General features: G+C 36.3%; 1 protein-coding gene across 1 annotated transcript in view; it reads right to left on the minus strand.

Moving 5' to 3' along the window:
• Positions 1-17,535, minus strand: part of MALRD1 (MAM and LDL receptor class A domain containing 1) — a 240,940-nt gene extending 223,405 nt beyond the window's left edge. Inside the window, exons 1-6 of the mRNA XM_032092895.1 lie at positions 17,373-17,535; positions 12,937-13,077; positions 8,848-8,942; positions 8,605-8,766; positions 4,477-4,570; positions 307-450 (exon numbers count right to left, since the gene is read on the minus strand). Of these exons, the coding sequence (XP_031948786.1) occupies positions 307-450; positions 4,477-4,570; positions 8,605-8,766; positions 8,848-8,942; positions 12,937-13,077; positions 17,373-17,535 (799 nt within the window). The remainder of the gene's footprint in view (positions 1-306; positions 451-4,476; positions 4,571-8,604; positions 8,767-8,847; positions 8,943-12,936; positions 13,078-17,372) is intronic.
• Positions 17,536-23,749: the final 6,214 nt, after the last annotated feature.

Consider the following 23,749-nt stretch of genomic DNA (forward strand, 5'->3'; position numbering starts at 1 on the left):
CAGCTATTATTTTTGAATTCTTATGTTAAAATATTTCATGGATACCTGAAAAAATTTCATTAATTCTTACAATAAAATATTTCATGTCTTACCAGCAGGAGTGCTCACAATGCCCTTATTAAACAAAACAAAACAAAACCAAACCTAATTTAAGTACAGGCCAAAACAAAACCTAATTTAAGTACAAAATATATACAATTACTTTTTGTAGTTTTGTTCTGTTTTGGCATTGGGGCACCATCTTGCCCTAAAAAGCACTATATTCTTCATGACAGCTAGTAATTTTGAGTTAAATTAAATCCCCACCTTCAGTCTTGTTGCTCCAATCCTTCAGGAAGGAACAGGATGCAATCTTGTGCCCGGCTTGCAGCTGTGCCCACTGAGCAGGCTTAGCTGGCAGGTCTGAGTGCCACTCACATATGCCAAGCTCAAAACTGGAAACCTGTGGTGCTAAAAGGCAAAAATAACAATTACTTCTTAAGAAGTCATTATTTATGAGACCATTCCCCATTAGAAAAATATGCTTATTAAACTCCTTGACAACATTTCTGCTTTTTCAAAAGGTTACTTCAAAAGCCCTGTGTATCCCTGGTTGCTGTCCCATATTTCAGCCTGCCATCTTTAATTATTCTAAGAAATCATTTCCTGAAGACAGGTGCTTCTTTCAAAGCAATGGAGTGCTCTTTATGTTAGCCAGTCATCACAACCTTCATGAATTCAATTCCGCAGAGAGAGTTGCCAGGTAATATAAAAACTGACACATAATAATAAGAAATACCTATTTACTTTCTAGATGATAGCTACAGAAAAATCAATTTTAACTGAGAGGTTAAACTCAGCAGCATCTCCACAATACTTGTAACAGAATACTTCTTCTTAGAGACATAAAGGTTGTGAAAGCATCACCACATATTTTTAAGAGCTTGTTTAAGGGCACAGCATGCCTGACTAATCTAGTTGCCTTCAGCAATGGTCAGGATTTTAAGCAGGATTGAAGTATGATAATGGAAGTTCCATTTCTTAATGTGATTGCAGGGGAAAGGTAATCTCCTGGTTAAGAGACACTAATAAATAGGAGTCAGGATAGCTCAGAGAAAACATAGAGATTCCTAACTATATGGAGAAAACAATTTAAGGTCAGTATACACAGTTACTGTCTCCTTCATCCGAGAGATGTATTATTCACATTACTGACACCTCAGTGAAATGGCCTGTCCAGCCAGTGCTGCAAACCTTTCATTTCTTCCCTCTTCCAGTGCTGGATAAATGTGCGCTTTTTTCAAACCATGTATATTATGCGAGAAAGAGCTTGTAAAAACTTGTTTTTCATGGAAAATGCAAAATCCCACAAGGGTCTAGAAAAGGATGGCTTTTGTCAAATTTCAACATGCAAAAGAAGTTGCAAATTCTTTCAAAAGGAATCAAGATCTTCTTTTAACACTTTTGAAGTATTGACACAGAACATTTTGAGTCATTCTGTGGTGTTTTTTTAAAATTTAGATTTAGACATTTTTGAGGTTTTGTTTGTTTTGACAAAATACCCATTTTCCATCTCCTAATTCCACAGCATGTCAGACGACAGTAAGATTAGTGTTTTGGATTTTCTGACTTTCATCCCTGTAGCAGTTCATCTCAAATACCCTCTTCTGTAATATTAAAGGCTACGTCTTTGCAGGATTAGAATTAACTAAGGAATTAAGTTTAAGATTTTTTCAGTTGAAGTATTCATACTGGATTTTTGTCAAAATTTATATATCATAAGTAATACATATATAATTACTTCAGTTTCCTGAAAAAAACCCCATAACTTTGTAGTGAGGCTTTTTCACTTCTGTGTTACAAGTGACTTAAGGAGGACAAAAGCCTGATTCTACCTTACAGCATTCCACTTTCATGCCTTAGACCTCTTTGCTTTCATCTCTATATGTAGAGATCAGAAGGACAGTCTTAGTGGGGTTCTTCTCATATATAATTCTCTGGCAGTTGAGGGGAAATTCTGCAGAGCAGCCATTTGGATAAGAATATGAAGCCTTTGGACAGAGGGTCTACTAAAGGTATAATTAAAGGAGATTTTGCATTAAGTGTGTTTCAGAAAATAACTTCAATATTTTCTATTCTACAGCCAAAGTATTTTATTTTTCAGCAGCCCATATTCAAATGTATAGCAAAGAGCTGTGGGGGTTTTGAGTGATAACAAACTATTTGGCAGCTGTTGGGGGAACTACAAACTGTAGAGTATCTTAAATTGCTATATTGAAGATAGGGTTTTAGTTGTGTTTTTTCCAATGCATGAAGTTTAGTCTTCAGTAGAATTGGACAACAGACTGAAGTAAGACATTTTGAGAGACAGGGGAGGGATAGAAGGGAAGGGAGAACTTAAAGCATAATGAAATTACTTTTGTATTTAACAGTCACAGTTTGTATCAAGAAACTCCTGAAAGCACAAATATTTAAGGTACTTGACTTACAACCCTTAAAGCACAGTCATACTAATGAACACAAATGCAGGTCATCTCTTATGTGCATTTATACTGGGATTAAAAATCATGAAGGGTACATTAAAAATGCAAGTTTTAACTAGGAATTTCATGAAATTAAAGTGGTTTTCATTAAGAGTCTACTCATCCAGACATTCCATAAGGACTAGAGAAAAAAACAGTAGTCTGACCTTTTGTTTTAATTATTGGAAAATGTTCTGTAGTAACATTCCTCTTTCAGGGAGAAAATTAAGATTCTTTGACCCTGTTTCTGGCTGCTGTGAGCCATTTAGATGTCACCTAATGAAGTTGACTTCTCCTAATGAGGAAACACAGGATAAGAACTGGCTCTTATTAGAATATACCTGAGGCACTTAACAGTGCAGCAGCTCAACCTGTAAGACACAGTATGCAGTTCAACAGCTGGCATGTAAGGTGAGTTTAACACCCGGATTTATAAGATATGGTGAGTACATAAATCAGTTTCTTTTTTTTCTTTTTCCCTCTCTTTGAGATGGTATTTCATCTTTATAACTGATTGGTTTTGGTTTAATATTTTTGCTTTAGAATAACTGTGTTGAAAAATCCGATATTTTTTTACAGACAGATCTACATCATCTGGCAGGAACTGGTTAAACAAGTACCTAGATTTCTAGAATTTAGCAGTGCATTTTTTTCATTTTATGCCAGCCTTTTATCTGCAGAAATCCTCCAGGGAGCAGAAAGAAGCTGGGTTAAAAATCATATACTTGTCATCTTTACATTGAGGACAAGTTTCAAATTCCATTTCAAATTCATTTTTTCAAAGTAAGCACACTGTATACTTTCCTGAGTTCATAGACAAGAGTACCCAAAATTTTAAATTAGCATCTTTGCCTTTCAATTAATACAGCTAGAAAAGCTTTACAAAACAGAAAAGCAAGTTGTGCCCTGGCATGAAAATATTCATATAATATTTACGTCTATAATTCTCCACTGTAAGAAAGTTTTAACATGAGGAAGCTGACATGATCGAGTTTAGGTACCTGAAACTTCATTTCCCCAATATAGATCCCCTTTTAACTAAATAGGCATGCCTACTGGCATCATTAAATTAGGGTTTGTATCTTGCTTTGAATGTATCTGCTTGCAATTGCTCAGCACTCTAAGATAGTAATATGCATGTGCATCTCTTTTCAACAGTTTTTTCCTATGGGGAAATCTATAGAGCACTGTTTAGGAGTATGGTACACACAAAACCAACCATGCAACCTAGCTTGGTCTGTGTCAAACATTGCTTTCCATATCTCAAGTTAAGTTTAAAGTCGAAACCCTCTGTGCCCATGCCAAGAATAAGAGAAAGGAAAACAAAGGAGGTGCTTTGAATCAGGACTGCCCTCACCTGAGGCTGTGACATAGGTGCCACAGGGCAGTACTCTTGTGTAATACAGAGCAGCAAGCAACTTAATTTATGCTAGGATGGGTAGTGTTCCTTTTCCATGAAAATACATTGGGTTGAAAAGGGAAATAGGAAATGTTTTGCTAAAGAATCCTGGCATGCAGGGATGGTCTGACTGCAGAGATGACCAGCCTGACATTACAGCTCTTGGATGTAGCAGAGCAGAACAGCATAACCCCACCGCACAGCTGAGGATCAGGACCTTTGCGCATTTAGAAATACACAAGTGCCTTGGGAATCTTCCTAGTCAGCTCCAAAGCTTTGCCTGAGCTGGCTGAACACATCAATTCTTCTGCCAAAAACAGTAGATCTTTTTTGCCCACTAAGCCCTACATTTATAATGTATCAGATTTCTTAAAGTATTTATTGTCTTTCTTTGTAACTGTGTTTAGATGTGAGAAGACAGATGATTGTTTAGGGAAATTAAAACGAGCCAAATGAAACCACTTACAGCGTTAAGAAAGCCCTTGAACAACAAAAGGCTTTCCATTGTTTCTTCTTTTCTAATCCAAGGAAAAGACAAAGTACAATGACCTACTCCTGAAAAGCAGGTATTCTTACCACATGCCAAAGAACATCCTTCACTGAAGGTAATATCATCAATGGCAACAGTTTCACCTTTTGTCTGGGTCTCCACCATCCCCCAAAAGATAACCTAAAGAGATTAACAGCAAATCAACAAGAAACGGAATTTACCAGTGTCACAGAAAAAACAAAAGAGCACACAGTATATGCCAGTCTAGCCCATGGAGTTTCTATTGGAAATAAGAGAACTCTAATCACACATTTAACAATTTTGAAGGATTACCATCCTGGCTTTTTCATACATCTGTGGCTTATTCACACAAGCACAGATATGTAGTCCAATCATCTAACTCAAGATTAAAGTAAAATTCAACAGGAAGGATCTGAAAATCACAACAAAATGCCTTAAAATCTAAGCAAGGATCGTGACAATTAAAGAATAAAACAGAAAGGATTTTGTGTTTTGTCAAGTCATTATTCAAGGAGAGACTATAAATGTGAACAATTTCTGGTTGATTTCAGAATTTCTCAGAAACCTGGAGGAAAGTCACAGCAAAAAACCACCATTATTCAGAAGTCTTTAATCAAGTTTTTAGCAAAAAAAACCCTTGAGGAGTACTTGGTCGACCATTATTCTGCTCTAGTGTTACAACAGTGATATTTGTTTTCCCTACCAAAGTCTTCTATACAGAAAAAATTACAAATATTTTACATTTCCATCTTAAGGACAGATTTCAATCCACATTTGTAAATGTACAGACTGTCACAGGTTTTCTGCAGTGGTGTACAAGGGAACTGACTGATCAGTCACAGTGCTTGGGAAAACACAACAAGAAAACATACCAATCAAAACAACCCAACGAATCAATCTTATGAATAACATTCCTTAAATTATTCCCTAGCCACAGCTAGGGATGACACAGCTCCAGAATTTTCCAGAGTCTTGGAGGCACAATCTACCTAGAGATACATTCTAGCTCTTAATAAGGAATTCACAGTGTTAGCAATAATTTTTCAAATATTACCTTGAGAGTTCAGAAACAATATTGTGCATAGTTTAACATATTGATGCAGAAAACCTATAAATTATCAAAAATTGGGTTTTTCACTGTACAAGATGACACAACTTATCCAATTATATGACCATTATGTTATGAGTGGGAATTGTTTTGAGAGGTGTAACCTTTTGTCTTTTGTTCGTTTCTCTGAAGCTGCAGTTGGCTTGCACAGGAAGAATGGCAGCCATATCCCATTCAAAAATATGTTTATATGACTGAAATGCAGCATCATGGAAATTCACTCATTTGATTTAGTTCAGAGAACAGTATTTTGAATTCCTGAATTCTGCTGCAATGATATGTGCAGTTAATGTGTACTTTCATGACATCCCCACTAGAAGGACAAAAAGTGTATTTATATTTTCTGTTTCTATCATTACATGATTTCAGATAAGTTTCTAAAACAATATAGTGCACTGTTTTATAATTAGAAAGAAGAAACAAGAAATATTATTTAATATCAAGGATTTGACAAATATTTCACCTTTGCAGAGTGCTGTTTCATTGTGAACTCAAAATTCAGTTATTAATAGCTTCATTTTTAATGTATATCTTTCTGTAGCTTGCAGATGGGTTTTCAAAGATTTTATTATATAGTGAAACAAAGTGACTTAGACAATGCTAAAGAGGGACTAGCTCACTTTGCTGGTCCAAAATCAGAGGCTGCTTCAAGGTCATATTCCATTATAGCCCATTAAGTCTGTATGAACTTGTGTTTCCCCAAAACTCATGAACAGTCTCTCAACTTCCCCACTTCCAGAAGATAATATTGCTAGATGCCTCCAGCTGCTCTTGTATCTAAAAAATATTATACAGGCTTTACTGGTGCAGATGCCCAGCTGACCCCTGCTGAGTTCAGTCTAATACCAACCAAACAGACTCACACCGAAGTTTACTCCAGCAAGGACTCATTCCGTTTTCTTTCTCATACAAAGTCTAGAGTTCCTTAAGCTCACAAGTCAATAACAAAAAGAGTCTACTTAGTGGCACTTTTTGCTCATATCTGCAATGATCTATATCTATGCAATATCTGTGAGCACCAGAACAAATTAACTTTGCGGCCCCATTAGTGGGATGAAAGTTCTAGGTGGACTGTAGGTGGGATCAAACACAAGCTGGACTGACTCCACAGTGCAGCCACAGGGACAGATTGCCAGCACAGCAGCAAAGCACAAGGTAGAATAGGAATCAAGCACAAAGACAGAAATGAACCCCAAGCCTAGAACCCTTTCCCTTAATGAATTCTAGGAGACAGAAATTTGTTCTCAGTAAATAAGAGGAAAAGTAGCTTAGAAGAAAAAATCATGACACAGTTCTACAAAACCCAGCCAAAACAGACATACTGAGTTTGCTACTTGTTCAGTAGCTAAATCACTGACAATCTTTTTATTTCAGAATTCCAAAAAATGGAGATTTTTAAGTGCCAACATGAAATTCTGTAACCCACAAATATAATCCAGACTCTTAGTAGGAAGAGACTTAAGTGTTAAACAGTCAACATCAAAATGAGCAAAGAAAATAAGCAGTGGAGGTTCAGAGATTGATTTTAACTAACATCTCACTTCAAAAATATTTGTAAAATTGACAAAAGTATTAAAGCACCCTATTTCAAAGTGATTTGTACATCCAAATAAAAATTATGTCTCCCATCATTTTTTTTCCATAGAAACATTAATAATCAAAATTTTGTCTTGAAAAATGCCACAGGTATCCCTGTAGGCTAAGTATCTTGTCATATAAAAGAACAAGTGCAAAAGGGCAAGTGAGTTGCATTCAGTTCTATGACAGTGACATCTTGCATGTATTCACTGGAGCAAAATGTGCAAACAAAGAAGAAAATTTGCTCAGCTTCAGACTCTAGGTTTTGTGAGAGGCTGAGCTGTATTTCTTAAACTAGTTGTAATGATTACTGCACTAAGTTTGACACCCGCCTCTTTAAAGCTGGACTCTGCCCATCAGTTCACTTGATAGAGGCCAAAGGATAACCAGGTTTGCAAGCAATGATCTAATTAGGATTTGACCTAGCAATTCAGAGGAAGTAGATGCCATATTATATTAACCATTCCCGGACTCGGTCAATTTTCCAAATAATATGAAGGATGAAAAAAATAAATCTAGAAGTAAACCCTTCCAGTAGAACCTCAGATTGCTATATATACTCTCCTATCAGGTAGAGGTAAGTTATTGACCAATACCAGCACTGATACTTGTGTTGAGTTGGGTACGGGTATTTTGCAATATACATTCTCAGAAGGGTTGAGCGGGCCAGTATTACTTCAAGCATCAAGATCCTGTTGGATGCTTTAGCACAATATGCAAGTCAAGTAATTATGTTACTCATTTGGTGTATTGAAATGAGGTTGTGCTGCTATGCCTTCAGGTTTGTATGCTAAGCAACTTCACAGTAACTGCTGTAGCAGGAAAGGCCTCTCATTTTCTGCTCTGCTCCCCACCTTCTCTCCAGTATTACACATGACAGAGAGTGTACATCACCCACAATATTACAGCCCTAAGTTACATTTACTATGCTAATGTGCTCTGTAAATGCACATGTAATAACATTTAAATAGCTTATGACATTTGCATTGCTCTTCAGTAGCTTTGAGCAAAATAAAACCGCACACATGTGTTCTGTTACAAAGGCCCAAAGCTGCAATTAATAGTTAAGTACTGTGTTTGGCACCTGCAGCACCCCTATAGAAAAAAGTATCTCATAGTATAAAATGCTGTTTCCCATACAAATGAAACCTTGAGTTTATCAGTCCCGTTAGGCTGCGGCTAAGAGAATACTGTACTGAAAGTTAAGATCAGAAGTATATCACCTCTATGGGCTGGTAGATAATTTATGGCTCAATGAGACTGACTTTTATTTAAGACACATGCACAGTTCAAGCAAAGTTTGATATTAGTTTTAACACCATTAAGAGATAAGGACAAGCTGCATCTGCTAATGCAAACTATGATCTTCAAAATGGCTTTTTTCTTGTTTACCTCATGATAGTGCTGTCTTTCCATTTACAAAATATTTAGTGCTGACCTATTAAAAAGGCCCACAGTTTATAACCCATTTAAGAAGTCTCCTTTACAGCAACCTCAATTTACTAACCTGATACTTTTCGGTGCTATTGATTGTGATGTTATTTACATTCCACTGATTTCGTAGTTCTCCAGACACTTGCCAAATATTTGTAATGGTATCTTCAGAATGCTTTTGAAGCCCCACCATCAATGCTCCACTCATTTGACTGACCCAATAATGAAATCTAATCTAGGAAAAATAAGAACATCTGATTATTCTAGGGAAATACTACGGCAAAGAATGTAATACAAGGACTGTGTATTAAAATACCTGGCAAATGTGTTCTTCATCAGTTGGAAGGAAAACATTTGTCCTTAAAGTTGCAGAAGATGATTGCATTTCAGAGGACAATGAGAGGAAATAAGCTATTAAAAGGAATAAAAAGAGAAAACTTAGAAGCTTGGAAAAAAAAATCAACAACAAAACACAAAAAGCAATATGCACAGGTATAAATTAATAACCAAAAGCCAGCTAGAATTGTTTCCTCAGAAAAGATTAATAGCACTTGTAGCCATTGTGTTCCAAGCTTTTTTTCATGTTCAATATTGTCATGGTATTGCTCCATGTTCCAGCCAAAATTTTAAGTAGGATTCCAAAATGTTTCATGTGGTGATGGCTTGAATACTCAACTTGGAAGTGCAAAATTTTGGGACAAAGTGAGACTAACTCAGAAAGCTGATCAAAGACTTTAAACTCCAACTATTGAATAGATAACATATTTCATGCCTAAACATCAAACTGCCATAAGCAACAATACACATTTATCACGACAATTCAGGTCTCTGAGGAGATGGTGGAACATGGGAGAGAAGACTGTGGTGTGTTTATAGGTTCTGCTGGTGTTCAGATAGATGTCTGGTTTCTGGCTGCTGAGAAAATTCCCTCACTGCAGAGAGAAGGTTGTGGTATCCCTGTACACATTCCCAACATAAAAAGCTGTCTTCAGAATTTCAAAGCTACCATTAAAGGTACCATTATCTTTCATTTACAAAACAAGCCCTTGCTTCACTTGAAAGTCTAACAGCTCAAGAGGAGTCAGTGAACCATGGTTGTTGTCCTGACCTTTGATTGATTGTGTATCTTCCTAAAAATATTGTTTCAGGTCTTATGAAAGATGGAAGGCAACCACCCTTTTTTAGGATATCAAACACTGCAAGTCAAAATTTGGCTCTTCCTGAACATGAAGATTTCAGAGATGTTAGATGTTAAAGGATGCAAGAGGAAATATAAAGAATAGAAAAAGACTCAATCTATTTTTAATCCTTTTTCTTCCTTTCTCTTCTCCTTCCCAAACTCCAAACAATGTCAAGTAAACTGTTGTCCTCTGACATTAACATTCTAATGAAAGGAGGAAGATGAAAGAGAAAAAAAGCCAAGTGGGACTTGGAATTTAAAAAAAAGGATTAAAAAAAAAAAAGGAATAAAAAAAATCATAAAAATAAAGACTATTACATTAACAAAATATTAGAGGATAAATCAAACCATCTAAATACTTAATTTATTAAACTACCCACCTTGACCTCTCATCCTTATGTGGAACTGGAAAGCCCCTGATGAAGCACCACCAGCCCAGCTCAGGTCTGGAGCCAGCTGAGCAATCCCACAGAGGAGCATTTTGCAGCCTGATACCAGGGCAATGGCCATGCTGCCCCCAGGTTTTAGACCTTTCCTGACTGCTCAGACAGCACTTTCAGAGCCTGCCAGCTGCAAGGATATTGTTCCTACCCACAACAGATGGCTTGGTGCCTCTGCAGAGCCCTGTCCCTGACTCCAATCTGTTCCATTGGATGTTAGCTTCCATGAAATTTTGAAACTTTTCTTTTAGTTCTCCGAAAATAAATGTGTCTAAGAGTTAAAAATATATTTTTCACTGCCACAGGATTTTTTACACAGATGGGGCAGAAATAGTAATTTTAAGAAATTCTTTGAACATTCATCTCACATTGGACCTTTGCATAGAGAGTAGTTTCAGCTAGCAAAATCAGGTTGTGTTTTGGTTTGAGTTTTTTTCAAAGTAGTTGTCACTGGTCTGCTCAATTACTTTTTCAGTGAAAAAAAAAAGAGCCGTGAGAGACTGACCTAAAGAAATGTTTTGGGTTCTACTAAATACATAAATAAATCTTCAAAGGAGTTAAATTTACCAAGGGATCTTTGCTTTTCTGCTAGTGTGTATGTATTATCCTGATGGCAGGAAGTCTTCCCTTTAACACTCTGCCACAGAGCATACTCTGCTTGCTTGTCACAATAGAGAATCATTTCTGGGTTTTAAGCAGGATACAACATAAAACTGATTACACAGGCTGTTGAGTCACCAGCAGTGGGAAAACTTGACTCACTGCCATAAGAAGATAAATATTTCCTAGGCGATTAGAACCGGCATTTAGAAAATGAAAGTACAGTTCAGACATTCTCCAGGTAGAAAAATAAAAGCAAATTAATAAAATATATTTAAATCTCCTTAGCTATTCAGTTCACAGATCTGAGTACACAGCCTCTCAGAAAGCTGAATAGCTGCAAGTATTCAAGCTTCCTGCTACCTGAATAAAATAACTTAGATCAACATGACGACTGGACAATTCAGACCTGGCAGACACAGCAGTGACTGAATGCCCAAAACAAGTAAATGTGAACATACAGGTGACTGAACAGTTTGTTTTGTCTATAACAAACACTTCAGTTGATGATTCTCAATCTTTTGGTAGCTTTGGCTGACTATATAAGTAAAATTTTCCATTCCCCACTAGTTTTTTGCAAGATAAGTGTAACCTATTTTATGGTTATAGGAGCATTTTTCTGGCCTTTGTTATGTCCTGATGTGGTGTGTACTAGCAATCATGCACAAATCCTAGAAACTTCAACTACAGCAAGACTGTTGTCTGGCTAACCTGTTTAGATTCCAGCCAAGAGTTTGCTACATTTGTATTCCATGGTACTTTTGGGTTTTTTTAATGTGTTTCTTGATCAGAAGTGTTTTATTATTTTAAAGATAAACTATTTCACAACTTGCATACTTGAAACAAAGCTTAAGTTTATGAAAAAGGTTTGGCAGCTGCTCATATTTTTGTGCTAGTATCAGTTTAAATCAATGCTTATTCAAGAGCAACCTTATGTTTGGAAGCATAATACTCACAGCAGTGCTTCTGTGATACACACAAGCAAAACCTGAAGTTACTAAAACCATACCACATGTATAAAGTTTCCTAATTGCAGAGTATCATGAGAGTTAGCCACTGTGAGATGAGAACTTGAAGTGATCAGAAGGAAAAGGTAGAGTGGGGTTTTTTGTTGTTTTTTTCAATAAAAATGTTTAAACTTGGGTTCCATTTTCATCTGCTGATTTCTAAGCAAGTTTTCCCTTCATTCACCTTGAAACCACTAGTTTATACTCATCAGGTCAGGGAACTTCTACCTGTTTGGTACCTTATGCAATGTGTAAGAGATGCTACTTTAGAACAGTGCAGATTTCCACGCTCCCAGATCATCACAGTTTGGGAAAAAGGTGTAAAGCACGTGGGCTAATCACAACAACACTTGCATCCCACATAGGATTATCTTCTTGTACCTGCTCCAACACTGCATGCCTGCCTCCGGGTGCTCACACTGAGGGCTGCCAAAGCACTGCTTGTGCCCAGGAGAGATGAGAGGGTGTGGGTGGAGATGAAGGGAAAGAGAATAACAAAAAATATGGAGAACTAAACAGTTATTGTATTACAGTACGTATTACAGAAGGAAAAGCAGGATTAATTTGGCCATAGGACATGTATAAAGGGTATGTTCTGTCTGAGAACAGAGAAAAGGAATTACTTAGTTGAGAGATAGTCTTCAAGGCAAAGTAGAATTGTAAGAAGATTTAGAAAGAAGCTGGCTCAAAGACAGACTATCAAAGCTTATTCTGTCTCCAGATACAAAGTCCTCCTCTCTCAAAATATTTGAAACAGTAATATTAGCCACAGATAATAGATATACAATCCAGGCATTTACCAGTCCAAGAAAACATGAAAATATGTCTCAAAATTTCTAAACTTTGCAATCATCAAGACTGAATTTATAACCCAGTATCTCCAAAACAAGTAAAGATCACTCTGCTAGATAAGCACATCTTTTGAAATGGATTATTTACTCCTCTATGATAACGAGAATTGCTTACTGGAATATTGTCTCTCCCCATCCCCCCCCGCCCCTCAAATTCTGGATTATTGTATTTGCAATCACCTAACAACGTAAGACATAACTGCTCAGAAAATACATAGCTGAATATAATTCAACTATCAAGAAATTAGCAAAATGTAGCAAACTAAATAGAAAACTACATAATTTGTAAGAGTCCGTGGCTTCCTCAAAGAACATGAGGAGTCTTACCACTCTCATTCCCACTGTGGTCAGAATACGGTGGTCCCATGCCAGATTGGCCATTTCTTCTTGTCCAGACAGGATGTAAATTGAATTCAGGAAGAGCTTTGCACAGATTGGTTTCAAAATCACACTTGTCCCAGGAGGAACCTGAATTGAAGAAAACAAACAAAAAATTAAAAGCTTAAAAACAGAAGCAAAAGAGTATTTTTTCACCATCACTTGCTGTTTAATTAACACACAGAAACACTCTGAACAGGGCCTGAAAAAAAATCATGAACAAAGAAACAGCACAGTGGAAGAGAGACAAGTGGGAATGAAAATGAACATTGGAAAAAAACCCCAAACAAAGAACCAAGTCCTTCCTTCACCAAACCAAATCCAAACTCGTCTGCTTATATTTTATTACTATAATATATGCTCTTCTCATCACAAATGTGTGTGTAGTTACCTTTTTGTAGGAAACTCTCCAAGCTAGTATAGTTTATATGCAGAGACTGTTCTTAAAATACACTGCAGCTCTAAGGAAAAGAATTTGTCCAGAGTTCTTGCATAGAAAAACAAAGACTTAACATCAGGATGTAATCAGATAGCAATTTTTTTGTATTCCACATCATTAAAACAAGAGATTAAATGAGTCCTCAGAACCCAGTTTGGTGTACGAGTTCATTCAGGCAATTTGAGGAGGGTATGTGACCAGATAAATAATTACTTCCTGGGATGGAGGGACAGATTTTGGTTTCTGCACGGGTGTCAAAAAGCTCTTTATGCATCATATCCAAGCTGAATGAAAGTGCCTGGATGTGCTTGACAGGCTAGATATCCCCATTCCTTGAAGAACTTATTGTGGTGGTGGAAGGATTTAATCAAAAAAAAAAAAAGTCTAAGTAGAGGCATCTGTAAAGAGCAAACTTTTTGCAACTTCAGCCCAAGCAGGGTGGCCAGTATGTGGTTCTGTCTCTGGATTTCATGTCCTGTGTGGAAACTTTTTGTTTCCCTGCCCTTTGTCTTACACAGCAGAGGAAAATGGGTTAAGACCCTGCCTTCTAATTGGGATTCTGGTTAGACACAAGAACTACAATGACTTCACACTCCCTCTCAAATTGGTGCTTGCTCCAGGCCCCAGCTAATGCCTTTGGTCTAGTCTGTATTATCACAGTTCACTAGTCGTTTTAAATAAAGTTGCAACTGCAGCATTTATAGTCACACTATGATGTTCAATTTCATGACTTTCATATTCATGTCAGTTTACTGCAACTATTAATTACAAGGTGAGAGAGGGGAAAACAGAAATAATTCACACAAGCATTCCAGACTCAAGTTAATGTGCAGATTGGCTGAATCATCAACCAAATTTTTATTGATGCTTTTATTCCTTGGATGTTTAAGTGGCTAAAAAGCATGTCAGATGTTCATCAAAAGCACAAACACTGCTGAAGCATATCTGCTTCACATTGCATGAAATGAACTAAATCATCTTCAGTATTTCTTCAGGAATTTTCTCATACCTGAAAAAACAATTGCAAATTAATATGCATGAAATAGCAAGAATTGTACCCTTTTAAATTAATTTTTAGGTTTTAAATTAAAAATTAATCATCATTATTTTCCAAAGCAATATTCATTTTCACAGAAAATATAACTTCAAAGCAAACCAATGTAAATTTGCTGGAAGATAGATTTACAAAGGTAAAGTCACTGCTTAGAGAGGAAAAGTTCAGAAGGATGAAATGTGTGGGATTTTTTAGACAACTTTTGCTGAATTTCCTGTGAGCAAAAAAATTATCTAAAATAACTTCTACAAAAAAATTCCAAGTGTTCCGGGAAGAGACTACAGTTAAACATTCTATTTTAAGTGTGTGTGTGTATAAAATCTCAGTTTGGGATATTCTAGGAAAAAAATATTTTTAAGAGTAGTTAGTTATCATTAATTTCCTGGCAAATATTTTGCAATATGAAGATCAAATGAACAATAAAAACCGGAATTCCAACTTTTATATATTTTCACTGCAGAAGCTTCCTTAAATTTGAGCAAAGCCCAAGGGAAAGAGCAGGAACCTGTCACCAACATGAGATCAGGATCTGAAACCTAAGCAGAAAAATAATTTTGCAATAATCCCAAATCACAAGAAAGAGTGGCAGCAGGACAAATCTTAGATTTGACAGCCTGATCTGTATCTTCATGTCTGACAGCTGATTTATCTCCTGAAGTAATCCGGAGCATTATCCAAGCAGTCCCAGCATGCAGCCTGTCCCTCAAAGCCTAGTTCTACACCTGTGGCTCATTCATATGAAATACAATATAATTTCATATTTAGGTTTTTACAGAGCCCATAGACTCATTTTTCTATAATGCTCTTTGGAGAAACCTTTAATTCCTTTCTTTCATATAAGTATTTCTCTATAGCTGTATTCCTTCAACAAACCAGTGTAAAAAGCCTCCATAAAAAAATAATGGAAGAGTGCACCTCTTGTTCCATATTCTACAATCACAATAGAAAATGCTGCCTGGAGGAAATGCCCTTTCCAGGGAAATTAAGACCAAGCACAATCAGAATTTCAAGGCTATGCAGCAGAACTCAGGATAACCATCTCTTGTGCAAGTGATAAAAATCTATTCTAATCTGAGATGTGTTAGACATGTTAGGGAATTCAACAGGCATAATTTGCAGCCATTGCCATTTAATACATTTTTGTACAGCTCCAGAAACTTACAAAAATGTACTGATATCAAATACAGTCTTAACAATTGCTCTATTTGCAGAGAAATAAAAGTCAAGTATCCAAGATTTGATTCTAGACTCCTGTTCCAAACAGATCTCTGCATCCTCTTTGGATAAAACAGGGAGTCTTATCAGAGAAAGAAAAACTTTACATAGCTGGACACACAACTGTAATTTGAAGAACCTAGATTTAAGTCACTGCTCTTTCTCACAGATTTCAGCTGAATTCAGTGATTGCTATCAGTTTTAATTAGCAGTTTTCAGTGTGGACAGAAAGACACAGGCTCATCTAAAGACCATCTCTTTTATATTTAAAGTGAAATTTAAAATCCCAACAAAGGTGGTAGCTTCCTTTGTTGCATAGTGAGTAGAAGAACTTAGATAAGATTTTTAGTTAGAATTAAAATTTTTGATAAATACAAGCTCTTCTTTGCATTCAGAACAAGAAATCCTCAAGGAGAAGGATAATCTTATGCGTCTGTCCTGGTTTCAGCTAGGGTAGAGTTAATTTCTTCTCAGTAGCTGTTACAGTGCTGCTTTGGATTTGGAATGACAGTGTTGTTGATAACACACTGATGTTTTGGGTTTCTGCTAAGTCATATATATCCTATGGCAAGGACTTATTTTGTCCCTTTGTCTCATGCTCTGCCAGTGAGGTTCGCAGGGTTAGCGCAGTTGATCAGAGCCTGGTGCGAATAATACCAAGGCTGTAGGTATGGCCTGCATATGGGCCATGCACTTAAGAGTTGGACCCAATGATTCTTTTGGGTCCCTTCCAACTCAGAATATTCTGTAATTCTGTGAAAAAAATAAAAGAAAACCACCAAAGCTTTGGGGGAATATAGCTGGGAAAGGTCATGGCCAATGTATAAACTGGGGGGAGTGGTGAGCAATTGTATTGTGCATCACTTGCATTTTTTTCCTTTTTATTAATATTTTGATTTATCATTATTACCCTTACCATTATTGTATTTTACTTTATTTTTATTTTCAATTTTCAAACCCTTCTAATCTCAACACACAAATTATACTTCAAATCTCCTTTACATTCCAGCATGAGCAAGTGACTGTGGTGTTTCATCTCCAGCTGAGCTTAAAAACCTGACATTAAATTATTTGCAGCACCATTCCATAGTACAGTATTCTGGAAATACTAGAGTTCTGATGCAAATTTTCTCAGACAATAGCAGTTAAAATTCACTCTCACCACTTAGATCAATTCCTTACAGGAAACAGCACCAATAGTATTTATAACAAATTAATGTCACAAAGCCAGGATAATCAGCTCACAAATTCAAGAAAATTTCCAGCCTTGTCTAGGCAAAAAAAAAAAAAAAAAAAAAAGCAGCGCTGTTGTAGCTTATACCTTGGTCTAGGAATTTTGGATTAAAACTGAATTCTATCAAACAATTTTACCACAAATTAAAGAAAAATGTATTACTTGCCTGATCTGCACTGAATTTGGATGAGGAAACACTTGCTTTGCCAAATAATATCCATTTGAAGATTTCTTAGAGCCTTGCACTTCACAAATGTTGAAATAAAAAAGAGCAGGAAAAATCAAACTGAAGCTGGAAAAACTTTTCTTAAAAAATGAAATGAAGAGGGTAAAAAAAGAATTCTCAAACATTTTTTAACATAAAAAAATTCCCCTAGTTCTCTCCGCTGTCGCATTCGGTTACCAAACTGTATCACACTTCTGCTAAGGCCCATGAGACTTACCTTGTTTCTCATCACTACTGTCCCCACACCAGCTGGTAGAGATGCAGACTTCTCCAGGTGGCGCAGAAGAGCCATTACAGCACTGGCATCCACTTGCTGTGGATGACTGAGTATCCACCGGAGCAAAGAAACACAGCACATAGACATGTATCAGCCTCTTCATGGGCTAGGTTATTATCCAAGCCTTCACTTGGAAAACAATTACTGAAACTGCCTAGTACTGGTCATGAAGTGCCTTTGACCAAGCTGTGTTTACACACATCTCTCTCAGAGATGTTTTTAGAATCTCTCTTTTTGAACCTGAAGGTTACAGGAAATACGGCTTCTGCAAAGCAGTGACTTTCAACCTGGTGTGTCTTGGGATAATATTTAACTGAATTATAACGTTTTATGACTAAAAAATGTTGGCACATGCTATGCAAGTCAACTGTATATCATTAACTTACTGATTGGATTTATTGCTTAGTGATTTGAAAATATATTACAAAAGAAAACAACAGGAAAACAAAGTAGAATTACTAAATGACCAACATTCATAAAGATCTCTATTTGCTCAGAAGGAGTTGACGAATGCTTACAAAATGTATGAAAAGTTTGTACATCAGATGTAAAAAACAGTCAAGAAATTCAAAGCTGATTTTGCATCAGAGTCCTTTGTATGAGAATGTTTTAGTAATGCCTTTCACCATGTTTCAATGTTTCACCAAAACATACTGGTTCTGGCCATGCTTTTAGACTGATGACTCAAGGATCTTCAAATGGAGGAGAGGGACTTGGGAGGGAGATCCGGACAATCAGAAAAGCCAGCCTTGTGAGAGAAAATTGAATCAACTTGTTTCATCAACCTAGAATCACATGAAATCAGGGAAATTGTTTTAATGAAGTACCTTAAACTCTTTAGATGCCCCAAACCCGGGGATGGAGAGATAGTAGGTGAAAGACAAGATTATTGTAAAAGTAAAGGACAATATTAGCCCAAGGCGAATGATGGTGAGAACTAGACAAAATAAGTCTGGCAATCATGTAAACATGGCACTCCGTTAATAGGAATAGTGAGACAAAAAAAATTTCCCAAGTGACTGCTTGTAAAAGTAACTGATGCCAACATGTCTGGAGATTTTGTCACCAGCAAATTCACAAAATCAAGTCAGGGGAATGCACATTCCACTGTGCATAACTCTGATTTGCCTGTTAGACCTGGTGAGCAGAAATAAGACAGGATATATCTCTGTAACTAAAGTATACTGATTGGAAAGCACAAGTGCCACAGTATCTGTGAAGAGAAACATGCTGCCTCTGCCTGGAAGGGAATAAAGCATTGCAGATCTGTATTTTCATAATGTGAGAAATCTCTTGTCAGGGAACAAAGACTACTACTCCAACATCACCTTAAGGCAAGAAGTGCAAGGTCTGATGTAACTTCCTATTATCTCCAACACCAGAGGCAGGCACATGTTTATTGTGACAAAGGTTCCTGTTCTGCCTAGAAAATATTTTCCAGCTCATTTGGTTCAACTCCGCCCTTTCCATCATTATTTCTGTGGATATCATTTTCTCTACCTTGTTTTAATGCTTTGTCCTCAGGCCATAGAGCTGTTTGGAAAACTTCCGGATGAAAAGCAGATCTATGACTAAATTAATTAAGAGTCCATTGAGAGATATATATATTCCTCAAGAATGCATATCATTGAATTGTTTTCTTCCATTCTCTAAGTACAGCTTTTACTAGAAGCTTATATTAAAAAAAACCAAAAAACAGAAAACCCTATGCCATATATTTCATGTTACTACCTTTGTAAAAGCTTAAATATTTCTGCTACTCAGCTGCTTTCAATTCATTTTTTCCAATATACAATATTTCATCTTATTTCTCCTTGTCCTCTATATATTCTAAAACTCCCCCTCACACTGATAAACTTCACAATAACAGGATTTCCCTGTCTTTCAGGTTTCTTTCATTTTATTAAAACTCCCACTGCATTGTTCCCAACTGTTGCACTGCTCTGCCTGTAGTATAAATCTGTATACAAGTATTCTGAGTCAAAGAGTAATTTTTTACAGGAACTGGTATCCATTTACAGTTTCATATGCTCTAAAACATTCATAACAAGCAAATTCACATAGCCCAAACAAGTCAAAGCTACAATAAAATCTGTTATGAGTGGAAATAAATGAAAAATACATTAAATATTCAGGAATATTTAGGGTGCAATCCATGGATTTTTAGTGAATAAGGGAAAAAGTATTTGAGTGAAGGTCTAACAGAAAGTGCAAAACCAAAGAAAAAGTGACTCTTCTTTCTTTGGGCAAGTGTTTCTTGATGATTGCAACAATTCAGCCCTCTTGTCAACTAGGAATTAGAGCAAAGGTTTTTATATCTCGGAGAATCATCTAGAAAGGAACAAGATGACTCAGAAGCAAAGGACTTTCAGGGAACGTCAAAAGGACAAATACTTCAAGTACTACACAGCAAGCACCCTGAAAACCAAAAAGGAGTCAGAGATGGAGAATGAAAAGTACAAACTGCCAAAAACGTGCAGGATGTCAAGAAAAGCAGAAGATTGGCACTAATCAAAGGGTATTTTTTAAAGCACTAGAGAAATATTGCAGAGAAAATGAAGACTAAAAGGAAAGCAAGCAGAGCAAAACACTATGTCTATTTTCAAAGTTACTTTAGCAAACAAGCAGTTTTTAAAAGGAAAAAAAAAGTTAAAATAGAAAAGTGCTTGAATTTACATCAAAGCTGGATTTTTCTGGCTTAGCCTAATTAATTTCATTTAAGGCAAGACATACCACATTTCATGTAAGTGAAAAAGATTGCCCACTCAGCCTTCAACTTAAGTAAATCTGTTGACAAATTTTTAGGTATTTAATCTAGGAGTTTTAAAAGGTAAGTCTTAGAAAGAAGTCCAAACAGGCTCTGAAACAGGGCCAGAAAAATTTTGCATTTTTAAGTCCATTTTTCATGTGAACAGAAAGTTATTTGCTTAAGCAGAAAATAGATTGCAGTTAGGAATTCTGCTTTAGTTTTTTGTAGAGCCAATTATTAACAATGAAACAGAGGAAAGATCTAAAAAACTGGCTAAGAGATTCACCATCGGAGAACATGTTCAAATTTTGCTTCAAATACTTTCTTTCAGGGAAAAGTTTTATAGAGTAGAACAAAGTCACCCTTTCAGAGTAATCAAAATTTCATTAAGTTTAACATAACTTTTTAATGGCAAACTTATAATCTTTTTTTTTTTTTTAATGTGGTCAGACTGGGGAGCAGTACTGTGCCAGTGTATAAATCTTTAACATTTATCTCCTTTTCTTCTAATATAGAGTTTTATTAGTTAGAGTTTTATTAGTTAGAGTTTAAAACATCATTAGTTTTAATAAAATCCTCACAAATTTTTTATGGAAGAACAATTTTAGCCACTTGTTAATAAAACCACCAAAACTGTATTTTTGAAATAATTCCCAAATATTTAGACAAGACTTAAATCTGAGAGCCCCTTCCCAAAAATATCATATTCATATTATCATATGACCATTCTAATTTTAAACTGTCAAACTGTAACTGAAAGACTTCTGTACAGTAGCAGAAAGTCAAGCAATCACAGTTACCCCAAAGTGATCCATTTTTAACAAGAATTGACAGAATTCTTTCTTTTGATGTGACAGGTAATAATTGCATGGCATCTGCTTCCAGTTAAGTGGTGCTAATGCAATAGTTATCTTGAAAAAGGAATAGGATATTAATATATTGGACTAAAAAGGGTTGTGGGTAACTGTTCTTATTACTCATCTCTGCTAAAAGAAATTAGTAAAATCAATTGAGAGGTTAAAACCAAACAATGCATTGATCAGTGCACAGCATGAGCACTATAGTTACAACTAGTAAAGGAAAACATTCCATAATATTAGGAAAAGGTGTGATGAACTAGATATAATCAGGTCAAAGTCCTAGATCATTACAGTCTGAAAAAAGATTACACTTCAGGAAACAATTTGGTAGCATATTTTCCATCTTTGTAATGACAGACCATATAAATTTCAAGAGGAGACCACATGTGCTGATAAAGAGAAAGTAGAGAAAATATTTAGTGGGAGATACTAAAATCCCTGTGTATACCACGTACTACAAATTGTCTCTGCACCTAGAGTTTGAAGAAAAAAACTACTTCAATTCTGAACTGTCAAGAACTGCCCTTCTTTCTGTAAACCGCAAAGTAAGAAGAGGGGAAAAATTTCCAGAAGTGCTTCTAGTCCATAAAATAATATCCTATTAGAAGGCAAAACTATTAATTGGCATAAACTCTGATCATGCAGAAGCTTTTCTACCTCCTGCCTATATGCGCTTCTTCAGGGAAATAAGAATGGAATAAAGATTTTCTCAGCATTTGCTTTGCAGACGAAAGACTTCCAACGGGTTTCAGCATGTACTGCTCCCACACTGTCTTTCCTCTATCACATCATTCTACCAAGAATTTTGGTCTGTTCTCTCCTATAAGCAGCTCCCTGGTCCCTGCAAGGGACCTACAGCAAGTAGCACTGTCTCACAGGAGAGTGAAACCCATGAGGCAGAGGACCTGAGGCATTATGTGGTATGAACTATTACACAACATGGCTAAGGATGTTTCAGAAGGTGTTTAACTTAAACTAGCCCCAGACTAGTCCTGGGAAGAAACACCCATCGGTGGCCAAGGAGTGCTCCCAGAGTCCGTTCTCTGCTCTAGTCTCATGCAAGGGTGTCCATTTCACACTCTCTGTGGTTCCTCTGCTTCAGGTCACTCCGGGTGCAGGGATTGTTGGAACATTTCTTTCAATAATGCAGCCCTCATTAGAACCAAAATGTTAACGTGCTAAGCATGCTTAGCAACTCTTGGAAAAAGAGCTGGCCTTCCTTTCCTCCTAAGGAACATAAACAGATCTAATTTTCTTTCAAAGTGTGGTGAAAAACCATATTATAAAAACTAAACCTGAACCAAATGAAACAGTTATAAATTAAATTATCCATCTCAACTCATCTATCCGAACCTTGGCTGCCAGAGACTGGGACAGCAACCAAAGACATTAGAGGTAGCACAGACAGATAAACACCTCCTCAGGACAAACCACCCAAAGAGGTCTATCTCTGAGTGAAACAACTTTAGAGATGCCTGATGTTTTTTAACAGTAAAATAAACTTACCCTTTGGTATCACTTCTAAATATGCAATGAGGGCAAATAAATCCTTCCAATGGTCTGTCTGCTTCTGTCATACACAACATTAGTTAGAAAAAACAGCACAATCAGGGAGAAATCTGGAAGAAAGAAATATCCCTGGGCTCATCTCCCATAACTGGAGCTAAATCAGCACAGCCGAGGTTTGTGTCTCCAGAAATATTAACTTTAGTCCTGAAACATGTCCATATGCCCAAGAGCTGAAAATTAGGCTGCTAAGATCTAGAGAGAGTCTCAACAAAGTATACACCTTAGTAACCAAACTAAAAATAAAAACCCCTTATCTACCAAGTTTTCCCATATTATTGATTTTGTCCTTAGGACATCTCTGGCACAACACTGCTCCTGAGGATTTCCAAGCAGTCATGCTCGCTCTACATATTTCTAGAAATTATTCCTGAAAAAGAGACAGGAGGTATGTTATTACAAATCTTTCTTGGTCAAAACTCCCCTTTATCTCAATTTCCTCATCCATAAACAAATAAGTGGTCTGAAAAATTCTCAATTTCTCTGATCCCCCCTGATAAATAAGACTAAGTAGAAACTAATGATCCTGAGTAACGTTTCTCCATCAATTGTAAGTCAACCTTCAATATAATAGCAATTTCTTGATATCCAAAGAAATAATATTCCACTAAGAGAGGGATATTTGTCATCTCTGATTTTCAGAGATATTAGATGAAAGGATGACATCCTGAACAGAGACTAGCACCTTTGAAACATACTTTCAGTGCAATTAATACTATGTTCAACTTTATGCAATGAAGGCACATGCTTTGGGAAAAGTCCTAGGAATTAAAGCACTATGGATATTAATTGTAGTAGCTTAGCACTTACAATGAAATTGTGTAAAACTTCAGAGTACATGCTTCACTTGGAAAAAAAAAAAAGAAAAGAGTCAGAGGATAACTCTGTGCTGCCTCAATAAAACAGCTCTATCCTAAGTCTAAAATGCCTAGTTATACTTCTTAAATTAACCCAGACATATTAAAAATTCCATTTAGAGTAATCACTTTTCAATTGGAGCTATGTGTTACTTAGAGCAGTTTCACACTTCAAGGAGCTGTAGGAAATATTCTATCACTGTTATTAATTTCTTGACTATCTTTCATTCTATCATTACCAAAAAAAAAAAAAATTATTTAGATCTAGAGATCCATTTAATCCTT

Source organism: Corvus moneduloides, chromosome 1 (genome assembly GCF_009650955.1).
Source record: "Corvus moneduloides isolate bCorMon1 chromosome 1, bCorMon1.pri, whole genome shotgun sequence".
In the NCBI taxonomy this organism is placed as follows: Eukaryota; Metazoa; Chordata; class Aves; order Passeriformes; family Corvidae; genus Corvus; species Corvus moneduloides.